General features: G+C 38.7%; 1 protein-coding gene across 19 annotated transcripts in view; it reads right to left on the reverse strand.

The window, feature by feature from the left end:
• Positions 1-15690, reverse strand: part of ROBO2 (roundabout guidance receptor 2) — a 615358-nt gene that overhangs the window by 118457 nt on the left and 481211 nt on the right. For all 19 annotated transcript variants that reach the window (XM_034792420.1, XM_034792471.1, XM_034792534.1 and 16 more), the window contains 2 exons: positions 11238-11409; positions 4699-4904 (listed from right to left, as the gene is read on the reverse strand). In XM_034792420.1, the coding sequence (XP_034648311.1) occupies positions 4699-4904; positions 11238-11409 (378 nt within the window). The remainder of the gene's footprint in view (positions 1-4698; positions 4905-11237; positions 11410-15690) is intronic.

Raw genomic sequence — 15690 nt, forward strand, 5'->3', positions numbered from 1 at the left:
CCACCCCTGCTCTACATAGTTTGTATATCAGCCAGCCCCCCCCCAACGACTGTGGCCAACTGGCTGCTTTTAAGGACATGCAGGGAGACAACTGAAAATTTGAATATATGGATGGATTATAATCATCATTAAGCACTTTCCCTGGTTAGCACTGGGTTTCTGGGCATGCTATGAATAATAAGTAAGCAGCTTTTTTGGAGCAGAGAAGGAATTTTCCTGTCACCATTGACTTGGGTATGGAATTTGTTTTCACTTCCTCACAGCAACCAGGATACTTGGCACATAGGGGAACTGTGTAGATTCACATTCAAGATTTATCACAACTTTGGCCTGGGGTCCAGTGTGGTTGGTATGGAGCATGGGCAAGGTGGTGTAGGGGCTCCAGAGTAAATGTCAGCATTGAGCTAAGAAGAAGGACCATACCCATTAGATGTACTTCAATGAGCTACTTTGACATATACATTGAACCCTTGTATGCAATAAGGGCAGTGACAATTATTTTGGTAAGATGCTAAAATCCCTATTGGTTGGTTATTGTGAAGGGGATCTAATTGTAGCTTGCCCTGAGATTGGTCCTGTCTAAAGGACTTCAGTTTGGACCTCCACTGGACTCTTTGTTGATGTGGTAGCCTTAACGGAAGACTTAAACCTTCCAGTTTACATTAATTCATAACAGTTGCAGCTTCCCATTTAAACTAGGGCTGTCAAGCGATTAAAAAAATGAATCATGATTAATCGCGCTGTTAAATAATAATAAAATACCATTTATTTAAATATTTTTGAACGTTTTCTACATTTTCAAATATATTGATTTCAACTACAACACAGAATAAAAAGTGTACAGTACTCACTTTATATTTATTTTTGATTACAAATATTTGCACTGTAAAAAAACAAAAGAAATAGTATTTTTCAATACCCACATTACAAGTACTGTAGTGCAATCTCTTTATCATGAAAGTTGAACTTACAAATGTAGAATTATGTACCAAAAAAACTGCATTCAAAAATAAAACAATGTAAAGTTTAGAGCCTACAAGTCCACTCAGTCCTGCTTCTTGTTCAGCCAATTGCTCAGACAAACAAGTTTATTTACATTAGCAGGAGAAAACTGCTGCCCACTTCTTGTTTACAATGTCACCTGAAAGTGAGAAAAGGCATCCTAATGGCACTGTCGTTGCCGACGTTGCAAGATATTTATGTGCCAGATGCGCTAAAGATTCATATGTCCCTTCATGTCAACCACCATTCCAGAGGACATGCGTCCATTCTGATGATGTGTTCTGCTCGATAATGATCCAAAGCGGTGTGGACCAACACATGTTCATTTTCATCAACATGACTCAGATGCCACCAGCAGAAGGTGGATTTTCTTTTTTGGTGCTTCAGGTTCTGTAGTTTCCGCACTGGAGTGTTGCTCTTTTAAGACATCTGAAAGCATGCTCCACACGTCGTCCATCTCAGATTTTGGAAGGCATTTCAGATTCTTAAACCAAGTGCTGTATCTATCTTTAGAAATCTCACATTGGTACCTTCTTTGTGTTTTGTCAAATCTGCAGTGAAAGTGTTCTTAAATCTAACGTGCTGGGTCATCATCCAAGACTACAATAACATGAAATATATGGCAGAATGGGGGTAAAACAGACCAGGAGACATACAATTCTCCCCCAAGGAGTTCAGACATAAATTTAATTAATACATAATTTTTTTAACGAGCATCATCAGCATGGAAGCATGTCCTCTGGAATGGTGGCTGAAGCATAAAGGAACATACAAATATTTATCATAGTTGGCACATAAATACCTTGCAATGCCGGCTACAAAAGTGCCATGCAAACACCTGTTCTCACTTTCAGATGGAATTGTAAATAAGAAGTGGGCAGCATTATCTCCTATAAATGTAAACAAACTTGTTTGTCTTAGCAGTTGGCTGAACAAGAAGTAGGACTCACTGGACTTGTATGCTCTAAAGTTTTACACTCTTTTCTTTTTGAGTGCAGTTATATAACAAAAAAAATCTATATTTGTAAGTTGCACTTTCACAATAACGAGATTGCACTTCCGTACTTGTCTGAGGTGAATTGAAAAATACTATTTATTTTGTTTATCTTTTTTAGAGTGCAAATATTTGTAATCAATAATAATAATATAAAGTGAGCACTGTACACTTTGTATTCTGTTCGGTAATTCAAGTCAATATATTTGAAAATGTAGAAAAACATCCAAAAATATGTAATAAAATTCTATTGGGATTCTATTGTTCAACAGTGCAATTAAAACTATGATTAATCACGATAAATTTTTTTAATCATGATCAATTTTTTTTAGTTAATTGCATGAGTTAACTGCAATTAATCAACAACCCTAGTTTAAACCAATTTATGGTGTTGAGTCTTTCTTCCCAGTGTGTCTGATTCAAATAATGCATGTTACTGCATTGGGAAGGTTTAAGGAGTATCTTTCTGAGCCTTAAAGGAAAATGGGTATTAAAGAATGAGCCACTCAAGGATCAATAAAAGCTCCATGTCTTTTAAAGTCACACTTAATGCCAGATTTTCCTTTACCCTGCCGGTATTTCTTTTCTCCTTTAGAGATCACGTGCCTCTAACAAAGACATTAATGTGCTGGCACGATTCAACAAGTATTTTACTGTTTGCATAACCGCATGCAGGCAGGCATCCCATGAGCTTCTGCCTCATGGACACTCCACAGAAGACCATCATCAATGCTCTGAAAGTTTGTTTGAAATCACCAAGCTCCCACCTTTAATTGCTGCTTTCTAACACTACTGGGGAATCTTGACTATTCAACCGCACTGTTTAATCCAGCTCTACAGTAAAAATGCATTAACCTTCATGGCCCAAGCCCGCCTTTAGCCCAGAGAGGGAGGATAAATTGTTTACTCAAGGAAAGCTAGCATAAATTTTGTAATAAATTCCATTTTGTTCCAAGGAGGTTAACAATTCATTTACGATCACTGATGAGATGTTGGCAGAAAACTAAACGGCTGCTCATTTCTTGTTCTTTACAGTTCTGCAGATTATCTTGATAAAACTAAGTACAAGCATTAGTGCTGATGAAATTAAATATTTCCTAAAATTGTTTTTAAACAACTAATGTATACTATAACTATATTTACCTTTCTGCATCATATGTATTACATAGTTGGATATCTATAATGAGTATCTCTATACTTTATACATAAATACATACATCTATACAGAGGTTGTCATTAGCAAGATAACATTTACTAACAAGGTATTGCAGATTTTGTTTGTACTCTAAATAAGACATAATAGTGTTATCTCAGATATCAATGTGTTAAATTATTGGTAACTTTTGCCTTTTGAATGGCAACCACTCTGTGAGAGTATAGATATATCAAAGAATCAGTCCTCTATCCATGATCTGCACAGCAGCATAAAGCAGCCAGAAAGCTACTTTAAATGAGCGACTGAGAATTACCCCATGCCACTTGGCTCCTGTCACTTCCCACAGAGGGCATTACCCGAGTGGGGAAGGGACAGGCTGGAGCACATAGTACATGCTGGGACCACTGCAAGTGGCATAACTTAGATCTGCCACATGTATCTGATTCCAGAATTGAGCCTGTGTATGCACACAAAACTACACTTTGTCTCTTCATTCACGATTATTTATTTTGTTTTATTTTGCTTTCTTACAAAGCCTTGTACCCAGCTAATAACCAGCAGATTTTGAACACAGGCCTCCTTTATTTAAGAAAGGAGTGCCAATGATTTCAGTGTGACAATCTGCACGTGTAAGGAGCACAGGCAAGACTACAGGAATGGACCCAATTATATAGGAAAATGGCCTATTAACTAAATTCTAAATCCTCTTTGGAAAATAAACATGCTTCAAATATATGGTGTTTTTATTTTATTTTATTTTAGCTAAAAATTCATTTAAAATGTTTGACGAGAGGCGATCAAGGGAACCAGAATTTTATTTCATTCAAATTTCACATTGACAACTTTCCATTTTGTCTCTTCTCCCTATCTGAATTCCACCCTTCTAAAATTCAGGGCATCTGATTTTCAGATACCTCAAAACCACACTGGCCAGACAGTGTTCCATGCCCTGTGCCAAAGAGGGATGAAATATTGCCCTAACCAAGCAGCAGGGGAAACACCAACACACATAGGACAGAACTAGCGTAGCCAGCTCCAGGGTATCTCCCTCTCCCAGTCCCTCGTGTAGTGGATCTGGTAAGGGAGGGAGTAGCCAAAGCCCTAGGAATCCCTGGTTGCAGTAACAGCTCCACGGAGACAATTATCAGCTGCAACAAATGAGGCTGCTCAGATTTGCAACTTTGAATGAACTGGCATCCAGCCTCAGGATCAAATGAGATGGAGATGGTGACTAGTCCCCCCTCCCATCTCCTGCATCGAGTGAAGCTCGACCAGCCCCCACTGCTGGGTAATATGTTCTAACACATTTTGTCTATATCCTAATGTGTTACCTGAAGCCTCTACAGAAACGTTAAATCATATCTCCCTTTTTCATTTCTCTAGCAGAGAATTTTGCTCAATGAAAGCTTGTTGTTGAAAGGCATTATTCTAAATGGAGGGACACATGTCAACTTTGAAGATAAGGATGCCTAACTGTTGATGGGGGCTCCTCACCAGCTCAGTAATGACCCAGCCCCAACAAAGATTCATTCGTATTAGTACTCACCCGTAGACTTTTAATCTGCAAGGTCCCCTGCTCCTGTATTGATGTTCTAGGATCTCTGCCCAGGAACGTGAATCCTTCTTTTAACCAACTAATAACAGGAAGTGGGTCACCAGTGGCCTTACACTTCAACAAAGCTGTCCCATCTACTGCCAACGTCTGATTGGCTGGACCTTGGAGAATGATGGGTGGAGGCCTATCTGTCAAAACTAAATGAAAACACAACAATTACTGAACCTCTCTACTTTTAAAAATCATGTTTAGCAGTTAGTATCTGGTATAACAGAATATAGATTTTAAGAAAATCGTATACGATATCCAGGGAGGTTGAAAATGCTAATTTCTGCAATGCTCACTATGCATTCATGCACCAACAACTGAGAGGATTGACATATTTAAAAGGGTTGTGCTTAGTTACAATGAAATGGTACCTAGATGTGAGTTTGCTATTAACAAACATTGAAAGCTTATCACACTTATTTGAGTAAAGGTATGTCTACACTGCAATATTGTATAGTCCTGCAGCCTGAGCCCTGCAAGCAGGAGTCACCAGACACAGGCCAGCCGCGGTTGGTTTTTATTGCAGTGTAGGCATTGCTTAAGATTAGCTAATAGGTAAGGCCCTGGTTCAGGAAAGCACTCAAGCACATGCATAGGTGCTGACTACATGGGTGTTCCGAGGCTAGAACACCCTATGGAAAAAAAACTAGTGGGTGCTCAACATCCACCAGCAACCTTCCCCAATCAGTTCCTCCCCCCACTCCCAGTGCCTCCCACCTGCAGCAATCACCTATTCAGCAGTGGGCAGGAGGCACTGGGGGGTTGGGGGCGGAGTGAAGGTGGGGCCACTCAGGAGAGGGGGTGGAGTGGGGGCAGGAAGAGGCGGGTCAGGGCAGAGAAGGGATGGGAAGAGGTGAGGCGGGGTGAGGACTTAGGGGAAAGGGTGGAATGAGGGCAGGGGGTCGAACACACTCAGAAAGATGGTGCCTATGGCAGCAGCGCCTTTTGGCTTAAAGTAGTTTCTATCGTAATATCAGGTTTACATTTTGATTCAATGGCTCTCAGCACCCCACTATACAAATTGTTCCAGCACCCTAGAGCACATGCTTAAGTTTAAGCAGGTGTTTCAATCTCATTGGTTTCAAAGTTAAGCATATGTTTAAATGCTTTCCTGAAAACAGATGGTCTCCTGAATCAGGGCCTTAGATAAAAGCTAAGACAGTTGTCTACCAACCATAACGGTTAGTTAAAAGTGTGCATTTGATCATGTTTCCCATTCATGTTCAATGTGCAAATGTTCATCATTAGGAAATAACATCTAACAATAACACAAAATCTTTCCCTAACTGATCTAACTGATTGCATCATGCTCTTCAGTGAGGAACAGTTCAGATTTAATCAAGCTGTCTGTTTACCTATCAAATCATGTTATCACCTTTTGAAACCATGAACTCTGTTATTATTCTAATATTTTACATTTGCATGCTTAAAATAGTTCATAAAAGATTCTTAACTAGTGAGTGCCTAGCTGCATCTGAGCCTTATTCTGCTACCAGTGGGATATCGTGAAGATGAGGTAAATGCTCATGTTAAATTTTCTTGCAAGAAAATTTTTTCATAAATAATTCTGATGTTGAACCTATTCCATGCCATCTGTGAAGGAGAAAAACATAGCTTTGTTGTTTCTATAAGACTTGTTTATGGAGAGAGAGAGAGAGTAAAATAAACAAGGAGCTGGATTCTTCATTAATGGAAATGGAGTTATACCGTCACAACACCAGTCTAACAGAATTGAGAAACAGTTCTCAGATGTTTAGCTTCCATACTGTTATAACTTTAAATCTCTGAATAGTATGTTTGGCATCTGAATGAAAATATTCTGATAAACAGGATTAGCTCCTGAGCTAGTGTTGGTTCGCATAGCTCAACTGATGTCAATTGAGTTACATCAGTTTACTCCAGCTGAGGATCTGGCCCAATGTATTTAGTATACATACATGCCTTTGAATGAAACCAAAATAAATTGAAGTGTGTCTTAAAGAAATGTGGCTTGTATTGTGTTGAACTGTTCAAGACATGAGCCCACAGCATTGTCAAGGCTCCAAAGTGCTTTCGGCATACTGTTTAATATATAGGAAAGAGGAGGGCTGATGTAAGCATCTGTTTTTTTATTCAAAATGTTTGTTTTTGGAACTGTAACATCGCAACCACCCTAAAACCTTCTCTTAATCTGGGAAATAAGGCTGATGAATCTACTTGCTGTAATAATACCTTGGGCTGTGATTTCAACAAACTTATTGTAACTAAAAATTTAAAGTGTGCATTGAAAGCTAATTTAGAACATTTGTCACAGGAAATGAAAACTGCCTTGGAAATTCTGAAATACCATACACTGAATTCAGCTATTACACAGGAACCAGTAGGACACAAGAAAAACACAATGGGATGTATTTTCACCTCAAAGCACATGTTTACATCTCACTAGGGTTAAGCACAGTTACACACAACTGTTGAAGAGAGAGTACTGCCCTGTCATTTTAAGAAATAAAAACTCAATCTCAATTTTATGCTGTAATTAAAGAAACATGTGTATGGCCCATCAAAGTACTATATCTACAGCAAAAATATATTCAGGTGACAACTAGGCCACATAAGTTTTCATTTACATTTAATGCAGATCAATGAGTTTTCAGTTTTCTAGGGGAATAGGTATAGATTAAAAGAATGAAAACATATAATTGCTTAGGTTGAGAACTATACGTCTTTAGTTATTTGTAGCAACTCATTGCCTTATTTTATGGGTAGCAATATAGGTATTTTAAAAGCTTATTGTTTTTTAGATATTGCTCTTTGGCATCTAATTAGTTTTTTTACTGCCCAAATGAGTAGCTCATAATCTTTTAAATGGGTTTGATCAATAAAGTAATTGAAAGTCTCCTGGCCAGAAGGAATCTTCATTTTCAAGGGTGTTATGGGTGAAAGACTACTACAGGTTTCCATGACACTAAGGCTAAAGGTTAAATGAACACTTAGGATTTCCAGTGATCTGTGAACAACTGTATTGTCTTCACTTCTATGACTTGTAAATCTTCTGTAAAATGTTTCTAAATTCTCCTGTTTTTGTCAGTTATTTAAATATATAAACAGGATTCCCATGATATAGGTCTCTCAGTGAATCAGGAACCAACACTTGAGCAGCACTTTGGAAAGATGTTTGTATATGCATGAGGGTCTATCTATCTCAAAAATGGACAAATACAGTAAAAGGTCCATGAATGGTTGCTCTAATTTTTAGGTGAATTTGTTTTGTCCAAGCTCAAACCATTTTGTGTTCATTTTCTACAAACGTGTGTGATTGAGCTATACTGGTATGAATATTCATGAAAAGTGAACTTCAACGTGCACACAGTCATGAAAACTGAATTTAAAATGAGTATCTGCAAGCATTCACATACGCATGTAATCTAGTGATGGAAACAAGATCATGTGCCTTATCTGACCAGTCACAACTAAGCAATACAACTTGAATTTCAAGTAGAGAGAGCTGGATACTTACAGAGAACAATTTGTGACTAATCCATAGAGTAAAAAAACATACACAGTGGCCAAAAAGATCAATCAATAAATATAAATAATGAATTGATTAGAGGAAATTGAAATTTACTTCTGAATATTCTGTGCACAAAAAAAGAGGCTAAATTTATGGAATAAATTACTAATTGTGAATTATTCTCTCTATATCACACAGACACACAGTTAAATGGAAGCTTTTAGTTTATTTGCATGACCTGCTGTTATAAGACTGTGAGCTGCATGCTTACCTTTGCTTTTGAAAGATTGCAAAGAGTGTCTCATTTTTTTTTTTTAAATTATGTTACTTTTCCAGATGTGAGTTAGACTCTGGATTTATGTGATGATCTTTCAAGATAGTACAAGATTTGAATTTCAAATATATTGCAAGCTCTCAGCACAGTCCATAATCAGCAAAATTATCACTCAACTCAGCACATTTCATCACAGCAAGTAATCTTTTCTCATAGGAACACTTGAGTTAAAAATATTTCCAGTGAAGACGTCTAAGTGCAAAAATGTAACAACTGAAACACTGCTATATATGGTATAATTAAGCACTTGTTTTTCTGCACATGACATATGTTTTCATTCTGTATTGGAATTTCAATTGAATCCAAATTACTCTGGGATCAAACAAAAATGTGTTCAAAATGAAAATGATGGCTTGCCACTATTATTAAATCATTAACCAAACAGAAAAATTCTGGGCTATGAAGTAAAACTGAAATCACCAGCCAAAAACTGGAAAGCTAATGCTTAAATATATGGCTAATATTTGAAATGTTTATATTTTAATATATTTTTAAACCCTGAAATTAGATTTCTCTACTTTTAAAAACATTAACTTCTATAACCTATACTCAGCATGAGCTGACAAAGAATATTTAGATATTTATGCTTAATTCCCTAACTAAAGGCAATGTCAAAAATTATCTGATACAGTAGTACCTTTATTTATACAATCACAATTGCAAAATACTCTTTTTGCACATTCTTCATGACCTTCATCCACCCCTCAACTCAATAATGAATTCATATTTCTATAAAATAATCTTGTATTATATTACAGTGAGTGTCCTGACTTTCAGGTTCTGGGAGATATTTGAAGAATGCAGGTTTTTCATTCCTTTAGTCATACAGGCACCATTGAATGCTTTCTTAAGGAATGGAGAATACTAAGTACCTTTGAATGTAATTAGTTCAAGCTGAGTTTGCTTTTTGCTATGGACACCTTAATGAGCTTTTTCTGTTGACTGGCTGCATAAGCTGATGCAGATGCAGAAGAGGTCAATTCTGATTTCTTTTTTCATACAGAGAAATAAATAAAGATTAAGAAGGACCAGAGGCCTTGTCTGTCTAAAGGAAGAATTTCTCATCACTGATATCCTTGAACCTGACTTGCTCCTTTCGGCCCCTGTTGCAGTAAATCTCTGCAGCAACAGCAGGTGCAACCATTAACAGCTCAATGTCCTATCAGCCAATGTTTGTATGTTCTATTTATTCCAATCATAGCCATGGCATTGAATCAGACAGCGTCGTGGACAGATATTAAAAAATACTGCCTTTCCATTAATTTTAAATGACCTTTTAATCTACATGTAAATTTGAATTGTATGAAAATGCATCATTTTGTCATAGAGAGTAAGAGAAAGAGAAGACTTAAAGAGGTCACAGAGCGAAGGTTAGGCTTTAATCTCCTAGAAACTATTTTAAGGAAATGCAGTGCGTGCTTGTAAAGATGCAAGGATAAGGAAGAAATTATCTTTCCTTGTCATAAAAATATAGACGGCTTTTGGAAAACAACAGAAAAAAAAGGCATTAAATTCATGCTCAAACCTCTATAGCGTGTGTCTGAACCTCTCTACCTGTCACTCGCGATGAATATGCTTTTGTGAAAAGCCAGATTATTCAGAATTAGACATCTTTTCAAACTTTCATGATGTAGGCAGGTCTCTGAGGGAGCTGTAATAGTGGATCTGTGCATGTAACAACAGTTTTAACAGCAAAAATTCATCAAAGTCTGTCAGGAGATATTTAATGAGTCAGTTAAGATAGGGAATAATAAGGCCTGGGAATGTGATGACCTGCTAGGCAAATAGGAATTTCAGCTCCATTTTCTCTAGTAATATAAAGGCATTATTCTGCCCTAGATCCATGAACAGAACTCATACTGATGTTAACAGGATTCATGGGCTCAAATGAAAGGAGATACATGTGCTATGTAGGAAAGAATGCATTTAAGGTATTTTCCTAAAACAAAGTGTGGAAATGACTAGTGACAAATCACACTGTGTTGTAGTATTTGTCAATCTGTCGGATTCCCATCACTGCAGTATCTGAGCACATCACGCATATTAATTATCCTTAAAACACTCCTGTGAGGGTAAGGAAGTATTTGAGATTTGGAGATTTGAGACACAGAGAAACTAAGGGCCAGGGTCCTCAGTTGATGTGCGCAGACATAGCTCCCTAGATTTAAATGGAGTTATTCCAATTTTCATGAGATGACGATATGTCTCAAAGTGACTTCCCTAAGGTAACACGAGAAGTCTGTTGTGGAGCTGGGAATGGAACCGAGTTTTCCTGAGTTGCTATTCAGTGCTTTACTACAAAACCATCCATTGCTCATTCTGGATTAGAATACGGGCATCTTAGATTTCAGTTCCACTGTATTGAACACTGTCCCTTAACACAAATTATATTTTGAGCTGGTGTATCCCTCCCTTTTCACTGATCGTTTTAAAGAGGTACAAAATTTCATATAATATGCAAACCTGTATTCCATGTTTTTGTGTTCATGGAGAAGACTCTGCACCGAGGTCCTTTTTGCATTATTCATAATTTGTAGAATCCTATATGTTTGCCAATATGAATTACATGATCTGACATGTCTATATTTACAAATTATATTTTAATTCTTCGGTGGTATTGGTTAAAAAAAACAAACAATAGAAATCCTGATTTCTCACCATCAGTAACTTCCAGTTGAGCTTTTGCTAAAATGCTCCCAGCAACCGTCAGCGCTTGACAGATGTAGTAGCCTGCATCAGATCGTTGAATGTTGGTAATAGTGAGGTCGCCTGTTGGTGATACTGAATACCTACTGTTGGGTTGGAGAGGCTGGTTTGGAAAGAGTAGATTCTGTGGAGACAATTCAAATCCCATCAGTGCAAATACAAGAATATTGCTTTTCCCTCAGTCAAGGGTACAATAATTTTCTTTACAAGCATTATGTATAAACAAATCAAAAAACACTACTGTTTATATAGTATCATAGGTGTGCATAGGGCTTTACAGACACATAATAAGCTAATGTTCCCTGCCTGGAGAAGCTTGCAGTTTAAATTAGACACAGCACTATTGAGAATGATGACAGACAATTGTGTTGCCAGTAGGGGTTGAGGTTTGTAAGAAATTTCAACAAATACATGCGGGTGATTTGTTTCATATGTATCTCATTAGTTCTGAATTTGTTTCATATGTACCTTGATAACTCTGAACTTTATTTTAATAACATACATATCTGGGTGTTACATCAGGAGGAGCTAACACTAGAGTGCACATTAGAAAGCTATCTAAAAGGAATGAATTATGAGTAGTGTTCTGAAACAGCAGAGTGAGATTGTTTGGCAATGAATACTGTTCCTGGCAAAGGGGGCAGCATGAACAAGGCATAGAAGCAGAAGTGGCAGGAGGACACAAAAGGATCATAAAGAAAGAGGGGTTGGCAGAGCATGGGAGGTGAAAGGAGGAGTAGAAGGAAATTAAAACTGAGACATAGACAAGAGGCAGACAGTGTGGAACCTTGAAGGTGAGGACAAGGAGTATACATTTAATGTGAAAATTAGCAAGGAGATGATAGTTTTGAGGAGGGGGTGGCACACTTAGATTGGGGGTGGGTTATTTTAGTGAAGCCCTTTTAATGGACTGGAGGGGGAGAGATGAGAACTGGGGAAAATAGAGTGGAGGAGATTCAGTAATCAATGCAAAAAGATAATCAAGGCAGGAACCAGGGCTTTAGCAGCTGGGGGCAAATTTTCCAGGGAAAAGTGATAACATTTGACAGTGGCTTTGATGCGAGGAAAGAAGGGTTGAGAAGAGTGAGAGACAGCACTTGGGGAAAGACAGGTTAGTGAAAGTGACGGAGGGGGATGAAAAAGGGGAATAGGGGAGAGGGTTTAGGAGTTATGATGAGACGTCAGTACTTAAAGGAGGAAAACTGCCTGAATTAACTAATTCCATAAGAGTTATGGCACGATGATTTATCGATTTATGAGCCAGCTTAAATAAAACAAGCACTGAACAAACCCCTATAAAAATATTACAATTGTTAATACCAGTGACATACCCAAACACTGCAGCAACACTACTGTAAGCTATTGATCAGTACTCTAGGGCAGTGGGTCTCACACTTATTTGATCGTGCCCCTCCTTTGTTTCTATAGTTGCTTATGTTCTCCCCCTGCCCCTCACAAGTATATATACCACTGTCCAGCTCTGAAGGGAGAGTGGAAACCAGAGGCTGCTGGCTGGGCACTCAGCTGTATAGGTAGTGCTGTGCCGGCAGCAGCTCAGAAGTGAGGGTGGCAATGTGATTATGCAATATCACTTTTCACAGCAGACTTAGCACCCCATTACCACCCTTACTTCTGTGCTGCTGCTGCCACCCCGGCGCTGATAGCTGGAGTCCCGCCGCTACCAGGTGAGGGATGTGGATGGGAAGGAGAGCCGGAGCCAGCTAGTGCTTGGGATCCAGCTGTCACCCCGGGGGTTGTGCGGTGGGGCTCCGGCTGTCCTCTGTATCCTATCCCCCCACCTCCTGGATGTGCATGACCCTTTTGCACAAGCCCCAGCCACCTGGGACTGACAGCCAGAACTCTTAAAAGAAAAAATAGCACACAGCTCAGGTCTCCCCTTGCTTGACACATTCCCATGCCTCCTTTGGGAGGCCCGCTCCATAGTTAGAAAAGCACTACTTTAGGATAAGGTAGTTTTGTTTGGCTTTCTAATAATGGGAGTTTGGAAAAGTTCAGTTAAGATTTCGAAGTTTGCCTAAATATGCAGGATGGGATTTTTAAAAGCGCTGAGTGTTGACTAAAACTGTTCCAAATGGAGCTAATGGGAGTTTTACCATTGACTTCCATGTGAGCAAAGTTAGGGTAATGCTGAGTAGTTTTGGAAAAAATCACACCTCCTAAAAATCACACCTGACTTGGCTTTGTTGGCAATGTAGATTCAACTGTGCCAACAGAAGAGTGCTTCTGTCGGCTTAGCTAATGTCATTCAGAGAGGTGGTGTAACAATGCCAGCAGAACTCTTTCTGCCGGCTTATACTGTGTCTACATTACGGGGCTCTGCTGGAATAGCTATACTGGTCAAGGATCTGTAGTGTAAGCAAGCGCTGAATGAAGAATGAGCATAAAAGCCCACTTGTGTGAGAATTTTGATGTGGCAGAGTTTTGCAGCCATTCATCACCCATCTTGAGGATTTGTAGATGGCATCACAAGGTAGTACAAATCAGGGTTTATAATCATTTTCACTGTTGCATTCAAAATATTAATTTCTGATTATGTGACCATCCTTTTTTGATTCTTCAGCATGGGCCAGATCCTGAGGGGCCTTGGGCTCCAGTGAATTCTACACTTGAGTGGGAACTGATGAGGCTTAGCACCCTTCAGGATCAGAGCCCATGGATTATAAATTGCCATAAATTGACCGCAGAGGTGAATTTAAAAGAATGTAAAATAAAGTAAGTGGATTCAATTAACCTGTTCGCTCATTCAGGCCTAATGGTGACATGCTGGGCCACAGAGTGCCACAGTCATCCCTGGCATAACTCCACTGACTTCAATGGCTTTATGTCCATTAATTGTAATTGAGTTACACCAGGGATTAATTTTGCCCACAGTGTTTAGGAACTAGAGACTAGTAAGAGTAAATTCACTGCCTTAAGCTGCTGCGTTTCATTGGAGTGCTGCTGTCAAGCTTTGGGGGAAAAGGCTACCAAATACAAAGAACCAGCTGCTGATGCACAAGTTGGCACAAGGATCGTTCCAGAGGGAACTATTCCCCTCCCTTCCAGCTGGCTGTGCTTAGTGAAACAGGATGGAGGAACAGGTCCAGGATGAAGATTTCCCTGTATGGAATGGGCTAGCTTGACTAGCTCTACACAATATTACAATAAACATGAACAGCAGCATTGCAAGGAAGATAGTTTCTTGACTAAGGGTATGTCTACGGTGCAATTAAAAACCTGTGTCTGGCCCGACTGTGCAGGCTGACTCAGGCCCGCCAGGCTCAGGCTAAGAGGCTGTTTAATTGCAGGCTGGAGCCTGGGCTCTAGGAACCTGCAAGGTGCAAGAGTCCCAGATCTCGGGCTGCAGGCCGAACCTGAACGACTACACCACAATTAAACAGCCCCTTAGCTTGAGCCTTTGGTGCCTGAGTCAGCTGGCATGGGCCGACCACAGGATTTTAAATTCAGTGAGGACATTTTCTCGGAGACAAAGAAAGCATTGCAAGTCCAAATGACAAGGAGTAAATACTCAGAGATACAGTGTCCCCATACTCTGCATGTTAACCTTAGGTGTGGCCAAAGTATTGTACTCTTCATTTCAATGATAAAATATAGTAAGTGGAGACTCTGCTATTTAATGGAACAATGTCTTACTTCAAATCCTGGAAAATTTATTTTAGGATGGTAACATTAACCTGCTTAACCTGTGTTATTTCATTGTTGCTCAATTAAGAACATGCGGGTATAATGAATCACATTGAGCTATGTTTCAAGGTTTGATTATAAACATCAAGATATCAATTTTTATGTTGCCTTTATTTGCCAAAAAAGAACATTCTAACCCTACGGGATCTGGTTCTCAATATTGTAATTAATTTTCCAGGTTTGTAATTAAACAGCTTCAACATGGTACCATCAGTAGGTAATAACATTCAATTAAAGACAGAAGACACATTTTCACCTTAAAATGTTTTTACCCTTGAAGTGATACCAATGGAAGAGGATAAAATAGAGTATTAACACTTTTCAATTACACTAAATGACTTTAATCCTGCAAATGATGCCCTACTTTAATTAGAAGCTCTTCTCTTTATTACAACATGATGGATGTCCACTTTATTAGATTCAAGCGTGACACTATAAGCCCACTTTACATAAACATTACCATGTTATTAAAACCCTCTACAAGAAGGCTTTTTGAAATGTTTGCTAGCACATCAGCACTTCCTGGTTTAATTTCAAAATGCTATTATATTTTCCTCCTGGAACAATTTGCTCCTTAGTGAGGCCCACAATACTGCACTTTGCAAGAATCAGAACCACGTATTTGATGGTTAGATCTGAGCCTCCTTACACGTTGCATAATCAGATGAATCAAATTGAGTGAAGAATCAACTTAAACAAC

Source organism: Trachemys scripta, chromosome 1 (assembly GCF_013100865.1).
Source record: "Trachemys scripta elegans isolate TJP31775 chromosome 1, CAS_Tse_1.0, whole genome shotgun sequence".
In the NCBI taxonomy this organism is placed as follows: Eukaryota; Metazoa; Chordata; order Testudines; family Emydidae; genus Trachemys; species Trachemys scripta.